This window comes from Ostrea edulis, chromosome 9 (genome assembly GCF_947568905.1).
Source record: "Ostrea edulis chromosome 9, xbOstEdul1.1, whole genome shotgun sequence".
Classification (NCBI taxonomy): domain Eukaryota; kingdom Metazoa; phylum Mollusca; class Bivalvia; order Ostreida; family Ostreidae; genus Ostrea; species Ostrea edulis.
In genome coordinates this window covers 60,050,151-60,075,150 of record NC_079172.1, presented here as the reverse complement: position 1 = coordinate 60,075,150, position 25,000 = coordinate 60,050,151, and the positions used below count along the sequence as shown (strand labels likewise).

General features: G+C 35.9%; 4 protein-coding genes across 6 annotated transcripts in view; 2 read left to right on the top strand and 2 right to left on the bottom strand.

Moving 5' to 3' along the window:
• The window catches only part of LOC125658338 (structural maintenance of chromosomes protein 4-like), a 44,427-nt gene extending 36,379 nt beyond the window's left edge, over window positions 1–8,048 (top strand). The window contains exons 24-26 of the mRNA XM_048889570.2: window positions 5,483–5,715; window positions 6,279–6,462; window positions 6,629–8,048. Coding sequence (XP_048745527.2) covers window positions 5,483–5,715; window positions 6,279–6,462; window positions 6,629–6,796 — 585 coding nt within the window. The 3' untranslated portion in view covers window positions 6,797–8,048. The remainder of the gene's footprint in view (window positions 1–5,482; window positions 5,716–6,278; window positions 6,463–6,628) is intronic.
• A 2,276-nt stretch (window positions 8,049–10,324) lies between these two features.
• Window positions 10,325–15,656, bottom strand: LOC125658458 (zinc finger protein with KRAB and SCAN domains 1-like). 3 transcript variants are annotated; one of them, XM_056149730.1, is made up of 3 exons: window positions 15,532–15,656; window positions 14,098–14,810; window positions 10,325–14,049 (listed from the first exon to the last, which is right to left on the bottom strand). In XM_056149730.1, the coding sequence occupies exons 2-3, from the start codon at window positions 14,783–14,785 to the stop codon at window positions 12,941–12,943; spliced, it is 1,797 nt and encodes a 598-aa protein (XP_056005705.1). In that variant the 5' UTR covers window positions 14,786–14,810; window positions 15,532–15,656; the 3' UTR covers window positions 10,325–12,940. The 3 variants fall into 3 exon arrangements, with proteins under 3 accessions (XP_056005705.1, XP_056005706.1, XP_048745680.2); XM_056149731.1 differs by having other exon boundaries at window positions 10,325–14,025; XM_048889723.2 differs by having other exon boundaries at window positions 10,325–14,810.
• Window positions 15,581–20,892, top strand: LOC125658459 (solute carrier family 2, facilitated glucose transporter member 8-like). Its single transcript, XM_048889724.2, has one exon. The coding sequence runs from the start codon at window positions 15,710–15,712 to the stop codon at window positions 17,102–17,104; it is 1,395 nt and encodes a 464-aa protein (XP_048745681.2). The 5' UTR covers window positions 15,581–15,709; the 3' UTR covers window positions 17,105–20,892.
• A 945-nt stretch (window positions 20,893–21,837) lies between these two features.
• LOC125659652 (BLOC-1-related complex subunit 7-like) overlaps window positions 21,838–25,000 on the bottom strand; it is an 11,120-nt gene continuing 7,957 nt past the window's right edge. The window contains exon 5 of the mRNA XM_048891394.2: window positions 21,838–23,121. Coding sequence (XP_048747351.1) covers window positions 23,070–23,121 — 52 coding nt within the window. The 3' untranslated portion in view covers window positions 21,838–23,069. The remainder of the gene's footprint in view (window positions 23,122–25,000) is intronic.

Sequence of the window (25,000 nt, the reverse complement as noted above, 5' to 3'; positions counted from 1 at the left end):
AATAGTGCGACTTTGATGGCATAATTTGAATAATACTCGAGTTTGAAGTTGTTTTTTAAAAAGTTGTTTCTTTGGTCAATTAATGAGATCTTATTTTTTTCATTCTGTTAGAGTAAAGTCTCGGGTTGTAGGTATCTTTAAGAATAGCATGCAAATAAAAGGGTGATATTATGAATCTGTGATGAGGAAGTATAGGTGGAATGAACAAATGAATGAGAAAACTTGTATACTTCTGTTCTCATCATTGGTTGTGAATTATTTTCTGATTTATCGAAGCGAGGATTTTAATGACTCCAGAGGTGAAATGTATAATTCATTTGACTGATTTCCACACAGCATGTCCTGAGGAGCTCTACCTTGGGATCCAGGAGTAGATGTAACAGGTGTTACTGCTCACTTGGGTTGAGTGATGTTCATTATTCTTTACCTGTAGGGAAGTGTGACAGTTGCGACCTATTTATCCAATTTACCTGTGGAGTGGAGTTTCTGGTCTCACCTGGGAAGAGACCTGGATACAATTACTCTGTATCAGTGGGAGTATATTTGAGCATGTATAGAGGTGACTACCTAGAAACATCACACAAAAATCATGCAAACGTCATGTACACTAACAGTGGAGGATCTAGAAGTTTGTGGAACGATGTAGAATGGAGGTATCAAAGTTGTTGTGATGTGCTGAATAAGGTCATATCACAGCACGCTTTGATGGCTTCACTGATACACTAGACTACAGGGGAAACTTGTATGTAAGCTGACAAGGGACAAACTGGATTTGAGTTGTTGGTAGATTGATGTTGGATGAACAAACTGTTTGGATTTGAGTTGTTGGTAGACTGATGTTGGATGAACAAACTGTTTGGATTTGAGTTGTTGGTAGACTGATGTTGGATGAACAAACTGTTTGGATTTGAGTTGTTGGTAGACTGATGTTGGATGAACAAACTGTTTGGATTTGAGTCGTTGGTAGACTGATGTTGAATGAACAAACTGTTTGCATTTGAGTTATTAGTAGATTGATGTTGGAATAGGCTTTTTTATAGCGTTGATCAGCAAGATAGATTCTCCCAGATGACCTAGTTCAACAGGAAATATTTTTGTAATGGTATAAATAAATTTAGTCTACCAAAGGGAAAAATAAATTGTTAGGGGTAAAACGATACAGTACCTTCTCGATTTCGATACTTTAGTTTCGATTCGATGATTTTCAATTCGATACAATAGCATGTACCAATTCTTTATAAAGCTAAGATTTTTTATGTTTCACTGTATTTATTGCTATCTGCAAATAAATTCTACATAATGTAAAAACGTTTAACATAAAGCAATACTCTTATCACTTGTACTAAAGCCAAAATGTTGCCATACCCAGGATTTATACATTGGGGGTTGCATTTTTCAACTCGACTGTGTCCATTTTGATACAGCAAATATTACTCGTACGTTGATTGGGCAATTTTCAATTCCATTGGGTAATCAGAAACCGTGTTATCAAAAGCAATGTCGTGCTATGATTTTAGAACCGTATCGAACCGAAACAGACCCCGAATAAATTGAACATCAAATTGAGACCACTACATCGCGATTTGGCCGCATCATGATGCATCGTTTCACCCCTATAAATTTACTTTAATGCATGAATAAATAAACTATAAATAAACAGAATTTGGTGAAACATTTGAGGAATGCAGTCATTTCAGATTTTATTGTATTCTGAGGTGCATTTTAGCTGAATGTTTAATATGTGTTACAAGTTAATGATATGACACAATACGAAGGATTAATGATATGAATGTAGATTTTGTGAAATACCAAGATTTCTTGGTTTATCTTTTGAATTTAATATGCATGGTCAATGAAAAGCCAGGTTTGATGTGGTATGTGGAATAATTCTATGTAATTAAATGTTTGAAACCCCATACCCAAGAAAGTGAACCTCACTTGAAAAAATATGTCATCTCCATGAAAATTAATTAATTTTTTTAAAATGATATTAAAAAGAATTATGTGATATGATTGTATGAATTTGAACTTTTAGAAGAAGTATTTCTGAAAGTTAAATTTTAATTTTACTAGATAAATTTTTTCTAATTTTTGACAAAGTTCCGATATATATTTATTCCAGTCAATGAATTGTGCAACATCTGTCCATATTTTAGATGTCAACAATGAGCAGTACAAGTCGGAAAATATTTTAGCCTAGAATTTTATTCGTAAAGTTCGTCCATAATGAAGATTTACTGAATAATGTATTAAATGTAGATACAGAACTTGTTATGTTCTGCTCTGTACATAGATGAAGATTTACTGAATGATGTATTAAATGTAGATACAGAACTTGTTATGTCCGGCTCTGTACATAGATGAAGATTTACTGAATAATGTATTAAATGTAGATACAGAACTTGTTATGTCCTGCTCTGTACATAGATGAAGATTTACTGAATAATGTATTAAATGTAGATACAGAACTTGTTATGTCCGGCTCTGTACATAGATGATTGTTGCTTCATGTTTGTTCACTGCCTCTCATAGTTCCATCTCATTTTGTGTTTAAACTCACATCTGAATAAACTTAATAATCAGTGGGTTTTTTTACCCACTGGTACCGGTACCCAATCAATTGGGGAAAAATAATGTCAAAATGAAACAAATTTGTAATTTTCTACCAATGTATTGGCAAATGATTTCAACTGAAAGAAAAGAAGAAAAAAAAGAACAAAACAAGAAGTTTTCATCTCTTTACAAACTTTTTACGGTAATATATGCTATTGTGAGATATGAGGAATCGTCGTAGGCTCGTTTTAGAATTGTCGTAGCTCAACAACACGTGCACTGCCATGATCTGTACTTTCGATTTAATACCAGATGTGAACATTCTAGTTAAACCGTACAATGTTTCAGACTAAGTAAATTACGATGTCAGCAGTCTATGTTTCGGCAAGTGAATTGGAATTTTTAGTCTCAAAATTGGGAAAAATCTACGGTATTTGGCATTGGGAATAGTACCTTTTATTGGTACCAGTTATATAAGGGGAAAAGCCGCTGTTTATACCTTGTAAATTTCACACACAAGTATGCTTTAATGAGAGACAACTATGCTCAGACTGACCTTGACCTTCAATATGACCTTTGCCTCACATTACTTGATTTTTATGCTCCCCAAAATTGTCGCTGTTGTGTCTATCCGTCTTCCTGTCCAAGCTCATCACATTGATCACAAATGTTCAGTCTATGCGAAAGACGTCGGACCTGACCGATGTGCAGTGCCTCAGGTCCGACGCATCATTTTTTACACCGGACCGGAATGTCCGATGTCTCAGTGTCCGGTTTTGAGCTTTACTATTTTGATGCGGAGTCATTTAAATGTTTGTTATAAGTAAAAAAAATAGCACACAAATCCAAATACGTAAATGAATGTGATTAAAACCGCATGGACTGTCTAGAGTATTATACGGGAGGGATCCTTGGTATAGTATTACTAGTATAATAAATAAGATTCCCTTGGTTTTGCATTTTCATGTGTTTCACTTTTTTACATTAGGTTTTTCGGTCTGACAAAATCTGGTTCGGTCCGGTGTGTTCATTGATTACACAGGACCGAATGTCCTGTGTGGTCCAAAAAACTTTCGCATAGACTGAATGTTACTTGAGATAAGGATTTGTGGATGCTAAGGTCTCTCAAGGTCACTCAGAACATATGAAAGTTCCTTATTTCTAACGATTTTTGATATCTCCTTTTATCAGAAATTGATCACAAATATTCCTTGGGACAGGGGACTTTGACTAAATTAATTTTTGAAAGGTCAAGGTCACTCAGAATATACCTTATAAGGAAAAAGTTCCTTATTTCAACAGTTTTTGAATAGGTATTGATCATATCACACAAATAAACAGCTAAATCGTTTTCAGACAAAGGTCACTCAAAGTCATCTTGGAAAGGTCAAGGTAACTCGGAACATATACTGTATTCTTTGTATCAGTTGTTTCAACAGTTACTGATCATTGTGCAAATCAGTTTTCATATAAGTAGTTAATTGGTTAGATGCAGTTTGGGGATCATCCATCCGTTTTATTCAGATGACAACTTAGCAAGCATACTTCAAATGTGAAGTGTCATGATTCGTTACAGAAGTTTCCTTTACATATACATTGATAGTAATTAGGATGTAGTTGAGATAGAACAGTTGCATGGAGCACAAGCAGTGCTCCCACTGGACCAGAATTCCCTTTCACCACTTTTTCGGGGAGCTGCGCGACACAAATAATCACATGCTTTACAATTATTTCCATCATATTGTATATTATTTTATTCATTACACTTATTTTAGCATTTTGAATCAGTTACATTACTTAATCATATCCAGCTACCATACCTAAACATTTCTTTCTGTAATAATAAAAAGTTGATTTGTTTGATAAATTCTATTATGGAAATCAAAATTCAGATAATAAATCATATAAATATAAACTTTATGATGCTACACCCCTCAGTGAAAACATTGTGTACATTGGCCGAAATGCAGATGTCACAAAACATCAAGCCCAATTTAGAGTCGTATCTCAACCACTCCCTATTAAATTTCCGTTTTTGTATGGAAGATTTTGCAATTTGGACAGAATCAGATGTTTGAGCAGGTGTGGTTGACTGTAAAGCCAAACATAGATATATTTTTTAATTTTAGACTGACTAGGGCCAGAAGCTACAAGTTTAGTGTCAAAATAGAATGGGGTGCATAGTCTTATGAGATTAGCATTTTTATACTGTTGCGCACCAAACTTCAAAGAAAATTATTTATTAAAATTGCTATGTCCATATCAATGGTGACCGACCGCATTGTTTATGAAATATTCGAACTAAAATCAAACACATCAAAATCTTGTAATCAACGAGTTTGGCCGCAAAAACAAACAATTGATGTAATTCATATATACATTATACACAATAATACGGCCAATTTAATTACCGGTCGGTTCTCTGGTTAAGAATTCACATTAATGTGGAGATGATAATACGATAATGAATAAGACTTTAAATGTTAAACAATTGACCAAAGCAGGGTCAACAGCTGTCCGATGTACTTTATTACATAATCACCGACTTTTTTGCAGCCATAAATTACCTGAGGCTGTGACCAGCTCTGTGTGCACTGGAGCGATGCGAGATTTCCTGTCGCACGCGTTGACTGAATAAACAGATTTTGACTACATAAACAAACAGGCGATAATGTGTCACTGACAAAGGATTAAAAATACAATTTTTTGCAAAAAGGGATTTTCGCCACTTTCAATTTTTTTTCGCCATTTTTTAAATAAAAAATTCGCCCAGCTCGAGCACTGAGCACAAGGCAGGGCATTCATGTCTTGTGGACATATTTCTAATTTATAATGTTTTGTATACTAAACTATTGAAAGATACCTGTGCTCAGTTCATCAAAGTTTCTGGAACAATCTTCCACTGACAAAATTGTTTTATGATTTACAGGAGGAATTGTACCTACAGAGGGTAGGGGAACTAGACAAAATCACAGATCTCAGGGACCAGCAAAGGAAGTACTTTGAGGAGCTTCGTAAGCAGCGATTGGATGAATTCATGGCGGGCTTTTCTGTCATCACCAACAAATTGAAGGAGATGTATCAGATGATCACACTTGGAGGAGATGCTGAACTGGAGCTGGTCGATTCACTTGATCCTTTCTCCGAAGGAATAGTGTTCAGGTGAGAGAGATGTTAATGAATGAAAGAATCGTGTTCAGGTGAGAGATTCATGCTAATGAATGAAAGAATCGTGTTCAGGTGAGAGATTCATGCTAATGAATGAAAGAATCGTGTTCAGGTGAGAGATTCGTGTGTTCAGGTGAGAGATTCATGCTAATGGATGAAAGAAACTGGTTCAGGTGAGATTCGTGTGTTCAGGTGAGAGATTCATGCTAATGGATGAAAGAATCTGGTTCAGGTGAGAGATGCTAATGGATGAAATTCAATGAAATCCAGCTGTTCCAGAACTACTACCACCTACACTATATAATTTCTAAACATAAAAACCATTAATGAAAAAGAAAGAAAAGTTAACATGTAGAGGTAAGACAGAATGAAGAGTTCACATGTTTGGTATGTCCTAGTTATAATAGATATGATACCTAACAATGTAAATTTATAGACACAAATTAAGAGGAAGATTAACAGGCAATGCTGGGCTTGAAATAACTTGTGGGAGGAAGCCCGAGGATTGTAAAATGTCTGGCAAACATCTCTAATCTATCTGGTTTTGTATTTTGTAGCGTTCGACCCCCAAAGAAATCGTGGAAGAACATCTCTAATCTGTCTGGAGGGGAGAAGACTCTTAGTTCACTGGCTTTGGTCTTTGCACTTCATCACTATAAACCCACGCCTCTGTATGTCATGGACGAGATTGATGCTGCTCTTGATTTCAAAAATGTCTCCATTGTCGCCAATTACATCAAGGTAGATGTACTTCATCTCAAAATTGTAGTGGCAAGACTTGAAATGAAAGACATACTGATTTTGATTACATATATATGATTGTAAATTAGAATTTTCAAATTGCAAACATGGAAAATGTGGTATTTACAGTTTATTTGTAGAAATATCTGAGTTTTGTTTTTTGCAGGAGAGGACAAGGAATGCACAGTTTATCATTATTTCGCTGAGGAACAATATGTTCGAGCTAGCAGACAGACTGGTGGGGATCTATAAGACGGACAATTGCACCAAATCTGTGACTGTCAACCCCAACAACCTGGTGCTACCCCTCCAGGAAGTGAACGCTAATGGCTGAGAGATGGGGATCTGACACATCCAGTGTTATTTGGGGGCACCTGTTTAGTGGTTGTCTGGAAATGCATGTTTCAGGTGACCTTCTGTATACAAAGAGACACAGGTTTCTGTTATTAACATCCAACATGTAATCCAAGTATGTGAACCTGATAGTGAAAGTAGCTCTTTACATGTATATTAAGACGAGGAAATTGTTAACTTGATAGTGAAAGTAGTTCTATACATGTATATTGAGACATGGAGAAATGCATGTGAATTTGAGTTTTTTTGCCTCCACCTTGGAATGGCTCTGGCATATGTTGGTACCCCTCTCCACCATAATTCTGTTTCCATTCATTATCTCTGCTAAAAATGCACATATTCAACAGAAATTTGGTGTTAAGTATTATTTGGTTCTAGCTGAATAATTGTTGACAGTTATGCCCCATGGACTAAGAACATTTAGCATACTTGATTCTGATAAAATCCGGCCGAATCATACTAAGCTGAGTATACTTGGCGACGCGCTAAGAATCAAGTGACCCGGCTACAGTAGTAATGAAAATGTGGACCTTCTATTATATAAACATTTGGCATAGAAATGACCAACATATTTAAAAATCATGATTATCTTGCCAGTTTAAAAAAAAAAAAAAATTGTCATAGAATAAGCAGCTCTTGATACTATTGTGTCCAAGGATGCCAGCTCGAAGCTGCCTTCACCTATCAAAATTTCCCAGCTCAATCGGCTTCCCTGGCGAGATGCATGCACAATTCCGGCTCACAATGAAGTGTGTCACCAGTCATCGCCATTTGGCCGAGTGCGCCAGATCATTAGAATCAAGTATGCTAACAGTTTCTGCTCATCATCTCAGTCAGACATGGACACTTTGAATTGAAATTTTTTGGGACATAGATACATCATACCATGCAAGTCGAGTACTTCTAAGGTGCTTCAGATAACTTTTGGTAGAGTTATGGTCCTTGGGTAGGGGCGTTTGTGTTGCTCCGATACATTTAGTTGAAATGTATGTTGAGGAATACTTTGATTGTAGATATTTAATTTCACCACAAATGTGTTCAACATGTGTTCTATTCACATTTTAATTATAAACCATACTGTTTTGAACAGAAATTCTTTTATTTCAAATGTGTTACTTTTAATGTCACTCCTAACTTATCTGATTCCTGTCATTTCGACCATCAAGGTCTTTTAAATACTTATTTATTGCAATACAAATATTACAAGGAAAATAAAAGAGTATATAACAGTTTCTTTTTGTATTTATGTTTTGGCCACAGGAAGTGGAAGGTGTGTCAGATATCTGTTCATGTGTTGAGTCAGGATTCCATATTCACACAGGAAGTGGAAGGTGTGTCAGATATCTGTTCATGTGTTGAGTCAGGATTCCATATTCACACAGGAAGTGGAAGGTGTGTCAGATATCTGTTCATGTGTTGAGTCAGGATTCCATATTCAGTAAGGTGTGTCAGATATCTGTTCATGTGTTGAGTCAGGATTCCATATTCAGTACAAAGGTCATTGGGTCTTGTGGTAAGACATGTTTTTTTTTCTTAGGTCATCTGAGTCACTCGTGATCTGTTAAGTGGCTCGCTACACCCTGAAATGGTTTCTCAAATCAGTACGAATTGATTTAAACATAAAAGATTTGATCATATATAATAAGTATATATGCCAAAAAGGTAGAATATATGTAAATTTGGATGAAAACATGATTTTCAAAAAAAATTTAACACATGTGAACAAAAGACTGGCGGATTTGACCTCGAGATCTGCGGTTCACCAACCCAATGCTTTAACCACTGAGCTACGATGATGGACAAACAAAATTGATCAATACAAATAATTTCACAAAACATTTAAATCGCCATGCTGTGATGTAGTGTCATAAAGAGCTTTAGTGTAGCGGCTACCTTAATAGTGGTCTGCGTCCGTCATAGTTTGTTGTGTGTTAACAATTGAACATTGTTAGGTCACCTGAGTAAAGTCAGGTGGCCTATTGCAATTGGTCTGTAGCAGTCGTATGTTAACAATTGAATATTTTTAACTTGATAACTACCATTCCAATTCTTTTCAAATTTGGTATGAAGCACCTTTAGGACAAGGGGGACATAAATTGCAAATTTCAGGTCTGCTGAGTGGTGGATAAAAAATGGATCAATTTTCAAAAAAAATCTCTAGAACCATGCATGTGTAAGAAAAACTACATGCATCATGATGTAGAGCAGGAAGGCCTCTTACAAAATTGTAAACTTCATGATCCCAGGGGTAGAGGTTGACCTCAGGGCAGGGCCAAACTTGGTATATAGTGTTTATATATAAAACACTTAATAACATCTTTAGTGCTATTGATGCTAAATTGAAACCAAATGCATATTTAACAGGTAGTCCTTTAACAAAATTGTATAATTTATGATCCCAGGGGTAGCAGTTTTGGTATCAGTGGGGCAAAAACGGTCAGTTTTAATGTGTAAAAGATAGAACATTTTTAACTTCTTGATAATTACCATTCCAATTCTCTTTAAATTTGGTTTGAAGCATTGTTGGGACAAGAAGGGGGGGGGGGCATAAATTGTAATTTTTAGGACTCCTGCACCCTTGGGGGCAGGGCAAAAACTGCCAATTTTCAAAAATCTCTAGAACCACACGTGTAAGAAAAATTAAATCCATCATTATGTGGAGCATGAAGCATCTTTGAGACAAGGGCTTAATTTGTAAATTTCAGGACTTTTGCGACCGTTGGGGAGGACACAAACTGCCAAAAATTGACTTTTTTAAAGTCTTCTCTACAACTGCATATCTTAAAGGAAAAACTAATAGTGTAATGATATAGAACAGGAAGGCCTCTACAAAAATGGTAACTTTCATGATCCCCAGGGTAGAGGTTCTGACTCCAGGACAGGATCAAACTTTGTATATATAGTTTATATGTGCAAAACATGTAACTTATATATGCTTTAAAGCTATTGAAACTAAATTGATATTTAGGAGTAGGTAGTCAATTACAAAAATTGAAAATTTCATGATCCTAGGGAGTAAAGGTTTAGTTTCAGGGTGGAGACAAAATTATTCTACAATATTGTGATTATTGTCTTCATCATTTGAAGGACTTCTTTAAGTTTACTGATACAGCAACCCCAGGGTTTTGACTTTAAGATGGGTCCAAATTAGTGATATTGTTTAATGATGCTGCATATAGTATGTAAATCAGTATATGTGCTTTTGAGGGGATTAACGTTTTAAGAACACATCTTTTTTATACTGTTGCTGAATATTAGGATTTAGCGTACATTTTTTCTAGATTTCATTGCCCTGAGACTAGTGATACATTGAACTAGTAGTACTCGGGTGACCGATAAGGCCTGTTGGCCACTTGTTGAAAACACCGAGCACAGAAATGGGCATAATTAATATTCACACCATAGATTTATTTTTCCAGTACATGTATAATAGAAAAATGTTGTTTGTTCGAACCTGTGCACTTCACCTTCTGAAAGAAAACCATTCACAAAATTGAATCATCAGAAAGGCTGTATCATATACTTTAGTTCTTTGTTCAAATCGGGGACAGTCCTGTGGTTTTACATGCATGATTATATAACTTCCCAAAATTAATGTGTACACAAGCTAAGCAGCTATTTTGAGATTTCTTAAGATTTTATAGAATCCATACTAACACATGGAGGAAGAATCATGTTACAAAGACTTTATTTTACTACAAGCACATTGTTGTTTGGGGTGCAAAAACCAAAACTCACATTATACTTTTAAATTAAAGGATGTGATAAAGGGCAATATTGTTCAACCATGCATTCATGACAAAAAACTCCACATTAACGATGATTGTGAGCAATTATAATCCATTAAAAAAAAAAGATCAGATGCTTGAAATAGAGATGTAGCGCTGCCTCCAACAAATGCAGCAGACCAAGTTCTGGAATCTGCATAATTGTAAGGCATCATTAATTAACTAAGCATTCACTGTGTGACCACCCCTGAGGTTTGTCAAAATGTCTATTTCTATCTACTTCGTACACATAGAAACCCTTAGCAAGAGACCCCGGGGCCTCGACGTTCACCTAATTCACCCTTGGGCCTGCTTTTTATCAGAAGATTTTAAAAGAGATCTTTACCCTCTTTAATCCCATGACAAATTTTGACCCCTATATTACAGGGACGAAGCTAAGACTATTTCAATTTGTAGGCCCGAAAAATGAAGGTTTAACCAAGGTGCGAAGCGCTGAAGGAGTTAGGTGCAGGAAGGGATTGTCCCCTCCCTCTTGGGGATCACCCCCAAAATTTTTAAAAAATATTGGGACTCATTGCACTACTGAGCATAAAAACAATTGCAATGGATATTAAATATTGTACAACTTTTCGAAGATTTTTAAACTGTTAAGTCGAGCGAGTTCTGGTGATCTGCATCATCATGTAAAAAATTACAATCATTATTTATATATCATGTAGAATACATTATAAAAAGAAAAGTCCTGATGGAATAATAACTTTATATCTGATTTTAAAAACTAGAAATATATATGAACATATTTTATGCAAATATTTATGGACAAAAATGTTTTCAAAATGATAAAATGTGTAGGCACATGCCTACTCGAGCGTAATGAAGCTACGCCCCTGTATTATGACCCCAATGTTTCATCTTTTTTGACACCCAGTGGTTGAGAAGATCTTTCAATGACCCACCCTATTTTTTTGCCTTTTCTTGATCATAGCCCTTCATTTGAACAAACATGAATTTCCCTTCACATGATGCATTGATCAGCATACAGTCAAACCTCGTTATCTCAAACTCAATGAGACCAAAAAAAAAATTCCGAGATATCCAAGGATTCGAGATATCAAGGGTAAAATATTTCATAGAAAAAGTGGTTGGGATTTCCGAATCACTTCGACATCCATGGTAATTGAGATATCGGTGCTCGGGATACCAAGTTCAAATCAGTGATTTTTCAAAAGGGTCCTGTGGTTTTTGAATTTGGAAAAATTGTCAACATGTTGGTTGAATTGGGAAAAACCAGAATCACTGTAAATAAGCTTAATATATCGTATCAAACACAAATTGATGCAATTCTTTTATTTAACTTCATCTAGCATTGATGCGACTTTGTCACGTACGTAAACTATTCACATAGAAGTTAATTTTTGACAAATATGTTTTTGCCAGTTTTTATTATTAGGAAAAGTGTAAGTAAGATTTGGGAAAAATGGGTAATTTTTGGGAGGGGAAAGGGGTGATATTTGGACCCAAAATGGGTCTTTAAAAATCAGTCAACTGTATAAGAAATACTATATATTGAAGGATGATGAACATGAAACAGTCAGGGAAGCTAAACACAAGAGATTCTTGACAACGAGCAGAAAGTTCTGTAAGGCAGGTACATAAATTGCATGACCTTATATTCATTAAATTATCGTCAGTTCTCATATGCAGACTTATATAGCTGCAGAACTGAAGCTCTTGGGAGAAAAGGAGGTACTGTATTTGGACTGTCCCAGAAAACTGAAACCAACTTCTGGACTAAATGTTCAGAGTGAATTCGAGTACAGAGAAGTTCAGATTTAAATACTTGAGTACTGTGAATTTAAACAACAGGCTAGTAGAACATTAAATTTTGGTTTTTAGTGTTTTGTCCTGTGAAACTTCAAGATGTATTGTATCCTAACAAAATATTGAACAAGGAATTCTGTTTATTTAGTCTGTGTCTTTGATTGGAATGAAAATGAATGTTACCGGCCGGCCTGTATATCAAAGTTAAGACTAGCAATTTACACTCTAAACAAGGGGGCACCATTCAATTCTAATTTAATATCTATATCTCGCTCAAACAATGCTACATTTCAATGATAAATCATGCATAAGATGTTTTTGTGACACATTGATGCCCCAATATGGCAGCAAAGTGATTCTGGTACCAAAAGAAAGGTCTTGTCACAAGAAATACACATGTGGAATACAAAATTCAAAAGTTGTGGCCTAATTTAAAGTTTTTGTGGACTGACAGACCAAAAACTATATGGCCCCAAATTTCCCATTATGGGGGCATAAAAATAAATCAAAATTTTGTGTGTACAAATACCACGAGATCTGTTCAATTCACCACTGTATTTTATCCAGCTACAGTTTCACTGATGTGCCTCACTTATCCCCAGCAAATGTTGACAGAGCTCTAATAGAGAAACAAACGTAAGGTCACACTTCTGACAGTGTTTGGAAGAATCGGATCTCACGTGGACACTTCTAACATGGGCATTAAACTGTCGTCGTGATTCAAACTTCTCATCGCAGCATACACAGACCTCTGAAATGTGTAACAACATATGCCGCTGGAGGTAGTTATTGTGAATAAAGCCCTGTCCACATGTGTTGCAGGTGAATGGCTTGTTGCCGGAGTGCTTGATTCGCATGTGATTGCGGAGAAGACTGACATGTTTGAACTGTTGCTGACACTTTTCGCACTCGAACATTTTCTGCTCAGAGTGAACATAGCGATGAACTTTGAGGTTGTATCGCCTACTAAACACCTTGCCACAATCTGGACAAGTGTGCTGTTCTTTTTCGACATGGCGACCTCGTTTTTTGTCTGTTGCCTCCTCCTCCTCCTTGGGTGATGTACGCCTCTTTCGTGTGTCCCTCAATCTGGGAGTTTTCTCGGGATCTGGTTGCTTTCCTCGTTTTGAGGGGTTCCTTTGGGGTATTACCAGACTCTGACTTTCGGTGTTTGATGGTGATTCTTGGACAGTATTGGGATTATTTGCTGGGACAGACTCGCTTGGAACTCGACGAATCTGAAACGACTTTCCTTGATTCTGGTCATTAACAATGATCATTTCGTCCTCCTGTAGGAGGTTGATAATGGACATACTAAATCCCGGCAGAATTCGATCAATTGTATCTTCACTGGCAAGCTTCCCTTCAAAAGAAGTTTGAGGGCCTAAGATACTTTGACACAGTGAAGTGAAGTCAAGGTCAGAAATTTTATCCATGGAAGACACAGAAGTCAGTAAAATTTGATCTGATTTATTTCCGTCATTATCCAACACCTCCAATATGATGGTATCGTCTTTTTTCAGGCTGCTCTTTCCTGACGATGTTTCTCCATCAGTTACGATGGTAGTGGTATCGCTGGCGTTAGAACTCTGTCTAGCAATGACTGACTGTGAAACTACATGCAACGAAGACAGGTCTAATGTATCACTGGACTCGAGACCTGATGCTCTGGACGACTCGAGACCTGATGCTCTGGATGACTCGAGACCTGATGCTTTGGACGACTCGAGACCTGATGCTCTGGACTGTCTTGTGGCAATTTTCTTTCTGATTGCACTGGACCTGGTGTGAATTCCTGAGGGTTCGATGTACCCAGTCTGGACTTGAGGTTGGATTATTATTGTGTCAGCTCTTGATAAACCAGGGGGAATCTTCTTCTCACGGACAGGTTGTGAATCAGAATTTAGAATGTTCAGAGAAGAACCCAGGGTCAGCATCGTTCCTACAACATCCTCGATTGAATTTTCTGGACTTTGCTGTGAGGTGAATTGGAATCCTTTGGAGTTCTGTCTTGTGAATTGGGGCTTCTCACCTTTTGCCAAACTGACCACCTGGTCCTCTGAATTAGCAATTTGTTGCAAAGAATTTGAAATATTGAAGGGTGACATTCTGAGAAAATCCCCATGCTGCTGAAGATGGAGATGAAAATTGTCTTTATCGCTAAATGTCTGATAACAGTAGATACAGAAAAGACTGAAATCAGTCTCGTGCACGGTGAGCTTCACACGCAAATATCGAAGTCTGCAAAAATTACATCCCACTATTTCAGTAATTTTGCTGCTTCCGATTGGATGTACATCAAGTTTTTCATTATGGCATACACTACAAGAAATTGTCTTCGTTTGATTACTTGTGGCAGGAGAAGTTTTTTTACTTTGGTTTGGACGCCTTTGAGCTACCAGTTTTTTGTGTTGAGGCATTTTAATTTCACCAGATTTGTTGTGTCTGTAAAAAAAAATTGCATTTACTTGAAATCATTCATATTAATTAACATTCTAGAGACTAATTGACATTGATAATTAAGTTACATTACAGCATCTCTGGGCATACATGGATTGCCTTGAGCAGCATGCCCTCAGGGAGGGTAACACACCAATATAGAGAGCATGTAGTAAAATAGTATTTTAAACAAACATTGCATATTAGATTGAATTTTTAATTTTTACTGTTGATTTTTAAATACATCTGCTTGTAGTATTTTATTTCTTCCTTTAAATCTTATGCTTTTGTATCTGTATATTTTTGCATGAAATGTTTTGCTATTTTTTTTTTCTTTGTTGTATTCTTTTGTTAATCTGTGATATTGATATATATGTGTAGTGTTAAAATGTATATATAGTGAGAGGAGTATGCAAATAAACTAACATTTAAATATCTGTTTACACCCATATTTACAAATTAGGTGCTAATACCCGGCCCATGGACTTGGATAAATGACACAGCTGCTTGGGTCATAACATTTGAGCACACACCTAACCTTATACTTACAGGCCTACATATGTATGTGACCATGATTCATATGTTATGACCCAACTTGTCCAAACCATCTGCAGTGTGTCTAATGGCAGAATATAAACATGAATGTATTAAACAGAAATAAAACTGTCATCGTACCGTTAGGAATGTTCTCCAATATTTCTCTATAATCTATTCGCGTATTACTTACCTTAGCGTACAAAGAGCACAGTGCAGAATCGACCGTCACATTTTGCTCCTCCAGCCGGAACTTTCCAATCTTTCAGTATCGGGTTTCCTTACGTCTTAATCTGTAATATGTTTTGTACATATCTACTTAGCCATACTGTAAAATAAGTATAAAGTTAACATTGATTCATCTTGTCATCATGTCGCTAGAAAGTCCTGTATCGCCTCAAAGGAAATCGACAAAATTTGAAGGTTCTCCATCTCGTTTGTTTCTGACGGCGCTATGCGCTAGTCTGGGTCCCCTGACCTTCGGGTTTACGATTGGTTACAGCTCTCCTGCAATCCCGAAACTCGAGCATGAAAAGCTCTTGGATGGGAAAAGTTTGACAGGGTGGTTCGGCGCACTAATGACAGTTGGTGCAATTTTCGGTGGTCCTTGTGGAGGAAAGTTAATTGAGAAGTATGGGAGAAAACAGACATTGGCAATAGCTTCGAGTATTTTCTTTGTAGGTTGGGTTGTGACAGGGTTGGCCTCGGGGATTCGGACTCTCTTCTTTGGGAGAGTTTTGTGTGGATTTTCTAGTGGTCTGATAACCGTGGCTGCCCCCGTTTACCTCGCAGAAATTTCCACGAAGGCACTTCGAGGATTTCTTGGAGCAAGTATGCAGTTGTCAATAACCATTGGCATTGTTGCAGCCTATGCTCTGGGGATGAAATGCTCCTGGTCGATGTTAGCATTTATTGGTGCAATACCTGCAGCTCTGGCGCTGTTGTTACTTTTCTGCATACCAGAGACACCCCGATATCTTATATTGAAAAACAGGAGGAAGGATGCACTGCTGGCCCTGGCAGCTCTAAGAGGCCCCCACACTGATGTGGAGGATGAATGCAGAGATATCGAGGAGGGATTTATGCAGGAAACAGGATCCTCTTTCTCCTATTCGGAATTCAGGAAACCTGAACTGTCCCGCCCATTGTTCATCTCTGTGATGATAATGATTTTTCAGCAATTCAGTGGAATAAATGCAGTTATGTTTTACACCGTGTCAATATTTCAAAGTGCTGGGTATAAAAACAGTGAACTTGCTACGGTCGTGATTGGCATTGTTCAGGTCTTTGCTACACTTGTTGCTTGCATCTTGATGGACAGAATGGGAAGAAAGAAACTGCTCATCATAGCAGGCTCCATAATGACACTTACTTGCACAACATTTGGGTATTACTACTATCGCATGGGATCTGGAACACATTCGAACATCAGCTGGCTAGCTATCACAAGCCTTGTCATATACATCATTGGGTTTTCCTTGGGTTGGGGTCCGATTCCAATGTTAGTGATGTCAGAACTCTTCCCAGCTCCAGCACGCGGGGCAGCTAGTGGCATTGCTGTATTTACAAACTGGTTCTGTGCTTTCTTGGTAACCAAAGAATTTAACGTGTTGCAAGAACTGTTTGGTCAAGCAGGAACATTTTGGATTTTTGGCGTGTGTTGTCTGTGTGGTGTCATGTTTGTCTCCAAGTACCTACCAGAGACCAGGGGCAAATCATTAGAGGACATTGAGCTTTATTTCCTGGGGAGGAGCATGCTGCTGTAAACAGCTGAATTGTTGTTTGAATCTCATGCATTTATTTTAGTTAACGGAGTGTCCATTCATCACTGGGTTATTTTTCACATCTCTTTCTTGACTGTCAAAATTATAATCAGTCAAATAAAACTTATAGCACTTACATGACTAGTACATGTACAAGATAACTTTGTTGCCTATCAAGGACCCATTAGCGGGGTGGGGGCATTATTATAAACACAGGGGGGAAAAAAATTATTGTTAGGTGCATATTACGTGACATAATAGCATTCACATGTTACAAATGAAATTGACAATTCAAAAAGGATGCAGACAGAGAGACAGCTCATAGGAAGTTATTGGTGAATATTTAGTTACGTCTATTGGTGAATATTTAGTTACGTCTATTGGTGAATAATTAGTTACGTCTATTGGTGAATATTTAGTTACGTCTCGTCATGTTTAGGTCGTTCAATGTACATTTTATTGCTCTATTTTTGTTTAATGATAGCACAGATGTTCAGGTTCAGAAATGATAAACCTTTATGATTTATTTTTCGGATTTTTTCCCACTCAGGATGTGACAGTTAGAATTTAAACAATCAGTTTTGAAACTGAGAGGTTAAAATTTTTCAGAATTGTAATATTGTAATTGCATACATTTCTGTTAAAAATTTGGGTGCATATTAAGGGAAATTATCAACATTATTTATATTCTGATACATGTACATATATGTATAATGTGGTATTAAGTCATACACAATAATGCATTGGTCATTGAATATTGTTAAGAAACTTGTTCACTCTTCAAAAAAGTAGAAATTTTGCAAGCCATGAGTTCAAGTTTTGTGAAGTGCTTTAATTTTAGTCCCAAAATCTCATCATAGGGTGATTAAGAAAAAAAAAGGTGACTGCTTGCGCGATAGCAGTATGTGTAAATGTTAAGTCAGTTGTTCAGCCCTAGAGATTAAAAAACACTGTTTTACAAAATATCAAATAAATGGCTATTTTTGGCCTGTCTTTTTCTGTCCCAGCTTTCCACCAGCCTATAATTGTTTAACTATATATATCCATGACAAGAACTTTGATTTTGCATCCTCTGTTGTTCATGTGTGTCATAACGTAAAGCCATATAATTCAACGCAATTTAATTGACTTTATCAACATTCTTAATATCGTAAACGAAATTGCGTTAAGTCGCACCATATGACATACTACAATGTAGAATTGACGTCACATTTAGCTCCTCCGTTTCCATTTTACTGCTATGACAATATTGTTCTGCATCACAAGAAGTTCATATTTTCTGTATAATTGTTAATCAAATCATATCAAATCTTTTTTTCTGAATTAAATTTTAAGGAAAGAAAGTATTTTCTGCTAATTTTATATGAGATAAAGTAAGTTGGGACAGTTTATGCTCTTTTATAAACCATTTTGAAATTTATAGTTCATAAAGTGCCCTAACTTCTTTAAATTGTATAAAATGAGTAAAAATTTCATTCATCCTCAAGTAGAAAGCCAAATTTTCTAAAATTGCCATACTGGCCATAATTCTTAAACTTAAACAAATCGACTAAATTTTATAGAATCATTAAGGGAGTTTATCAAGGTCAATCTTGCAACAAGAGGATTTTGCCAATCTGGGACATTTTTATATAAACAAATTTTGTTTATGTTCTATTGTTAATGATTTTTTGTAGGATTTGTTGAACTGTAAGAATTCCAAGAAAGTTTATTAAGGTTGATAAAGGTAGACTGCTGCAATACTCAATCTACTGGTAATTAAAATCAGACTTCTTAGACTCAAGCAATATAATCTAAGTAGTGGTATACAGCGCAGATCCAAGAAGTCGGATTTTAATTAGGTTATTGCAACACTTTCCCCATCAAACCCTCCCTTTTTATTGACATTTATTTGATTGCAAAATCCTGGGAAATGAAGCACAATTTTTCTGTTCAAGCTGTGGTCTATGCTGTTGATTTCATAAGATCACTCACGAGTATAAATTTTGAAAGAAAGTGCTTCCAATAGATTCTTTGAAATCTAATAAACTCGATTTGATTGCTGTACAAATCATTTTAATGTTGTGTTTGTTGCTATGAAGTAATTGATGAATTATCTTATTTATTGTCTATGAAATAGATGTGTATAGCCAAATTACTCCAAACTTTTCTGAACTTGTACTGTATGAATTTATACTGTCCTGCTTTTTTGACCTGTACTGTATGAATTTATACTGTCTTGCTGTTTTAAACTGTACTGTATGAATTATACTGTCCTGCTGTTTTGACCTGTACTGTATGAATTTATACTGTCCTGCTGTTTTGAACTGTACTGTATGAATTTATACTGTCCTGCTGTTTTGAACTGTACTGTATGAACCTGTCCTGTGATGGACATTACAGTAGAATCTCTTCTTTCAATGGGGTCAAATATTCATGGTTGAAGAAAAATAAGCATTTTGGAGGGAAATTGAAGCATTTTGGAGGGGAAAAGAATTGTTGAGGGTGTCTTGATTTGTGGTTGAGTAGTTGTAAAATACAGACAAACCTCATTATCTCGAACATGAGGATTTAAAAAAAATTGAGATATCCGAGGATTTGGGATATAAAGGTTACAGGTAAAATACATAAAGAAAAATTTAGTTGAGACTTTCAACTCACTTAAATAACATATCCATGGTATTTGAGATATCTATGTTCAAGGCACTGAGGTTCATCTGTAGGTTGGGAGTTCTGTTTTTCTTATTTATTGAGGATTTCTTCCACCAGTTTGTAATGCTTTGTTTCCATTAGCCATATTTTCTGATGAAGTTGTCCACTGTCTGTACATCTATCGTCTTCAGAATAGCTCAACATTTATTAAATTCAGTATATCTATTAAGGTAGTACTCTACATCATCATAATGGCTGACTTCCTTTAAAAACATGGATGAAAAAATCGATATCAGCAGTATTGGACTTTTCCTTTTCCATTTAAATACCTAGCCGAGTAGCTCAGTAGGTTAAAATACCGACTGCTGAACTTTAGGTCGCAGGTTCGAGTCCATCAGGGGTTTTAAATTTTTTTCAGATTACCTTGTACTAAAACTGTATTTTTTGAAATTCAAAATATTGTTGTACATATTCTCCACTTTTCATCTACATCAAATTTCTCTGGTGTAGCGTACCTCCTTAAGCTATGTCCCACAAAACGTGTGCTTTTCAAAGAGATGGGCCACTGGTTTAGTCCTTACTAGCCAAGAGTGTATGATTGGCTACTCTCTTTGGTAACTAAAGATTTCTAATACCCCCTCCCTTCACTTACCTCAGATATTTGCTAGTGTCACTCCCACACACTGCTGTCTTCATATTACCAGCTAGACTTGGTAGAAATGTGTCAAATTCTTGTAAATAGGGTGAGCATTGTGGTTCATTAAAATCCTATCTTTGATAATTATATATTTAATGTAGAAATGTAACAGGGTGTGTAACATTGTATGGGATACGCCAGAGAGCTGAGCAATCATTCCACAGGTTTCTAATATATACATAATTTATATATACATGTATAACCAAAATTCATACTTTAACTTAGTGTTGTACAATATTGTTCCCATATTGGTTATTGTTTACAAATTATATTGCACTTGTTTAGTCCCTGTTCTGAGTATAGTCCATTTTGATTTGTAATATCAGGGTTTGTTTTATGTATAATGCAGATCCACTGGTAGAATAAAATTTTTCTCTTTCTCTAATGTCCATTTTTGCAAATATGAAGTACATGTATTTGATGCATTACAATTGCGTTTATGAATTAAATCATGATAAATGTACAAGTTTTTGAAAGTGTAGTTATTTTGTTGTCGTAAAAGTCGGTGCTAGTCATCATTATTAAAGGGAAAGGCAACCCAAACCATATTGTTGCCTTTATAAATAAAGTATTACTTACTGATATCGTAAATGACAGTCTTTAACAACAAAAATCATTGTTTAACAATTAAATCAATATTAATCTATCTTATATTTCAAATTACCCGCCGCTAAGAGAGCGGCCATTGAAGTTTAATTTATTACGTCACACCGTCTGTTCCGGGTTATTTCATCAGCAGCACTGTAAACATGACAAGTCACGAACAGTTAAGTTTGGAGTCATATAGATTTGAGCCAAGAGGAATTTAAGAAAAGAAGATGTTCAGTCGAGTCGTAGACCAGGCAGATGGTACTTGTTTCTTCATACATGTACATGTCTCAAACCTGAACTTGTCATTACGCAAATGATGGATCCACAGTTTACATGGTATTTTCTTTTCAAATAATCTTGTTGGGTCAGGAATTTTGGGGAAAAAACTTTTTTCACATCTCCCTTTCGCATTAGTGTGATTAACTGCTTGACAAGAAGTTGACAAGAAGGCATCCACCTATTTACAATGTATTCTTAAAATCTACCACATGAACATCTTTGATGATCTTAGAATCTCATCAAATTGGAATAGACGGTGTGATGTCAAAATTATTGATTTTTGTGGTCTTGAATACAAAAGAGTTCCGCTTCATGGTAGCCTCTATAGATGGCGGGAATTTCAAACGTTTTAAAATTAGTACTGAGGCTTATCTAGGCCATGTATTAACAGAATAATATGACAAATCTTTATCATATAATTAATCTTATCCATTTATTATGTAAAAAAAATTTGGGTTGCCTTTCCCTTTAGGTTTATTCCGAGAGACTGAGCGTAATGACCTTTCTTTTATACTTGATAGGAGAACAAAAACTGAAACAAGTTTCACGTTTTAATGAAATTTCATCATTGTCATTGAAGCAGAGGATTGCATTTTTGTACACCTGGCCCACATGAGCTCTGTAAAGGTAACAAAGTTAAATGATAGGCTGGCAAACAATACAGCATGTACCTGTTTATGTGCATGTTGAGATCTGCCCCCCCCCCCCCCCCCCCCCCCCCTGCAATGTGGGCAGTGTTTTTCCTTTATAATGGATTCTGATGATGGAGAGTGTCAGATTGCCATGACTTACAGAAAACACTTCAGAATTCATAAACTCCTTGTTATCTAAGAAAAGATTGGACACACTATCAGGAAGAAACTTTTCCAATTCATTTAATCCATCTGGGCAACTCTGGACTATTTTCAAACAAACTTGGCTCTCGTTCATTAGTGTAGAGATTGATTTATCATTATACCTTTGTCCTAGGAGAGAGAAATTAAGAAATAAGTTTATGTTAGTTAAAAATCATTGAACAAAATGAAAAAATTGTATGGAATGGCAAAGACAGAGCATTCTCTATAATTATGTGTGTGTGGGTTTAGAATGACAACAGAGGTAAAATATATTAAAAAATTACAAAGTAACATGATAAATATCGTAAATCCTTTCAGAACATCAAGGTGTGATAAGTACTTATAATTCAATCTGTCACATAATTTGCTATAAACGCTCGAAGACAACATATTTTTTTTAAAACTTTAATGTGATAACACATGCATCATAGTTTAGATGAATTTTTTTGTACAGGACTAAAAAAAGTAACTTTAGCTTTTGCAAATAAACATAGATTTAATTATTTGAAAATTATTCAATTATAACTCAAGTTTAATTATTAAGCAAATGCAGGGGCAGATGCAATCTAATCTAATTTTAAGTAGATTGGGGCGTATGTAGAACATTTCAAGGGGGGCTTGCAACCAAAGATGTACTGCACCTTTTCCGCCCCCTCCCTAAAATAGGGGAGGGTGAAGACCCCAAAATGGCCATTTTTGTTACCCCCCCCCCCCTTCAGTTGTGCCACTGAAATGTACTACATTTTTTTGCATTTTTTCTGCAACAGTGAAATATTAGGGATGATAATTCTTCACTATGAAATCCACAAGTTTAGACACCTCATAGAGTAGCATAGAACATGCTGCAAGATTTTTGTTCAGTCACATGACAACAGATTTACATCGTTCATTATTCATCTCTATCTGAAAGCGCTTTCTGAAGTGGAATCTCCCATCATCTGTTGATGGAGTTCAGCTGCTCCTGAATATCAGAAAGGGTACTCATGCTGCAACAGAAAAGATAGCCTATAGTTAGTACGTGTGATATCGTATGGTTAATTATCACGGACAGTTAGGCATACTGAAAATGCTGGGTGTTTTTTTTTATTGAAATAAGCAAAATTGCAACCCAATCCCCCAAAAGTGCTGAAATTTCCATCCTTATAAATTTTAAGAAATTACAATTGCAAGAAATTGCAAAAAACTAAAGTGCCAACATTTTTTTGAGAAAATTTATCAATTATTCCTGATGACAACTGTACTCTTTTGATATTGGCATGTGCAATATCATAAGTCGTATCCAAATTAGCACAAATTCCTATTAAACGATCAGTTATTAAAATTGATTTATACCTATCATTAGATTTAAAACTGAGAAATAATTTAATTTTATTAATACTTGAAAATAAATTTGGATAGACTGTAGATTTCAATCATTAGTTTAAAATAACAAGAGTATCGCAAACGGTACATAATATGCTGTGAAAATGCTTACATAGGGTGTTTTTCTGAAGTCATAATTTGTAGAATTTTGCATCAGGTAGTATCAGCCACCATCAGGCTATGACATACTTTCTTTGTATAATATGAATATTTCCTCAAAAATGGAGTTAGTGCAACAACCTGTAATTTTCTTAAAAATTTAAGAAAATCAAATCCTTGCCACATGCACATCTTCAATACCTATATAAACACTTTGTAAAATAAGAAGGTCCTCAATTGAAAACTGTGGAAGGAAAAACAGACAAATCATGTACTCTCTATGTAATAATTCCTCAAAACTGATTAAGTTCAATAACCTGTAATTTTCTCAACAAGAGGCCCATGGGCCACATCGCTCACCTGAGTCACCTTGGTCCATATCAGAAGATTTTCCATATCTATTTGCATGTAAAACCGTAGTCCCTATTATGGCCCCAAACCTTCCCCTGGAGGCCATGGTTTTTGCAAACTTGAATCTACACTATGTCAGAAAGCTTTCATGTAAATGTGAACTTCTTTGGCCCAATGGTTCTTGAGAAGAAGATTTTTAAAGATTTTCCCTATATATTTGTATGTAAAACTTTGATCCCCTATTGTGGCCCCATCCTACCCCAGGGGGGCATGATTTTAACAAACCTGAGTCTGCACTATATCAGAAAGCTTTCATATAAATCTCAGCTTTTCTGGCTTAGTGGTTCTGGGAAGAAGATTTTTAAAGATTTTTCCTATATATTTGTATGTAAAACTTTGACCCCCTATTGTGGTCCCATCCGACCCCCGGGGGCCATGATCTTAACAATTTATAATCTGCACTATATCAGGAAGCTTTCATATAAACCTCAGCTTTTCTGGCTCAGTGGTTCTTGAGAAGAAGATTTTAAAAGATTTTTCCTATAAATTTGTATGTAAAACTTTGATGCCCCCCTTGAGGCCCCATCCAATCCCCAGGGTCCATGATTTTAACAAACTTGAATCTGTGCTATATCAAAAAAAAAAACCAAAAAAAAAAAACCAAAAAAAACTTTGACCCCCTATTGTGGCCCCATCCGACCCCCGGGGGCCAGGATTTAACAATTTAGAATCTGTACTATATCAGGAAGCTTTCATATAAATCTCAGCTTTTCTGGCTCAGTGGTTCTTGGGAAGAAGATTTTAAAAGATTTTTCCTATATATTTTTAGCTCTTCTGAGCCGAAGGCTCAAAGAGCTAATGCTATGGCCATTTGTGCGGTGTGCGTAAACTTTTTAGAAAAAGGGCTATAACTCAAGAACCCCTTGGCCAATTTTTTTCAAATTTGTTACAGGGTATCATTGGCCCAAGGGCTTTCATACATACTAAATAGGGGGATGTGACCCTTTAACAAGGGGAGATAATCAGGAAAATACAAACAAAAGTAGTGGTTGC

Coding starts and splice junctions, on each gene's coding strand:
- LOC125658458 (XM_048889723.2), bottom strand. CDS start 14,785: ATGCCTCAACACAAAAAACTGGTAGCTCAAAGGCGTCCAAACCAAAGT.
- LOC125658459 (XM_048889724.2), top strand. CDS start 15,710: ATGTCGCTAGAAAGTCCTGTATCGCCTCAAAGGAAATCGACAAAATTT.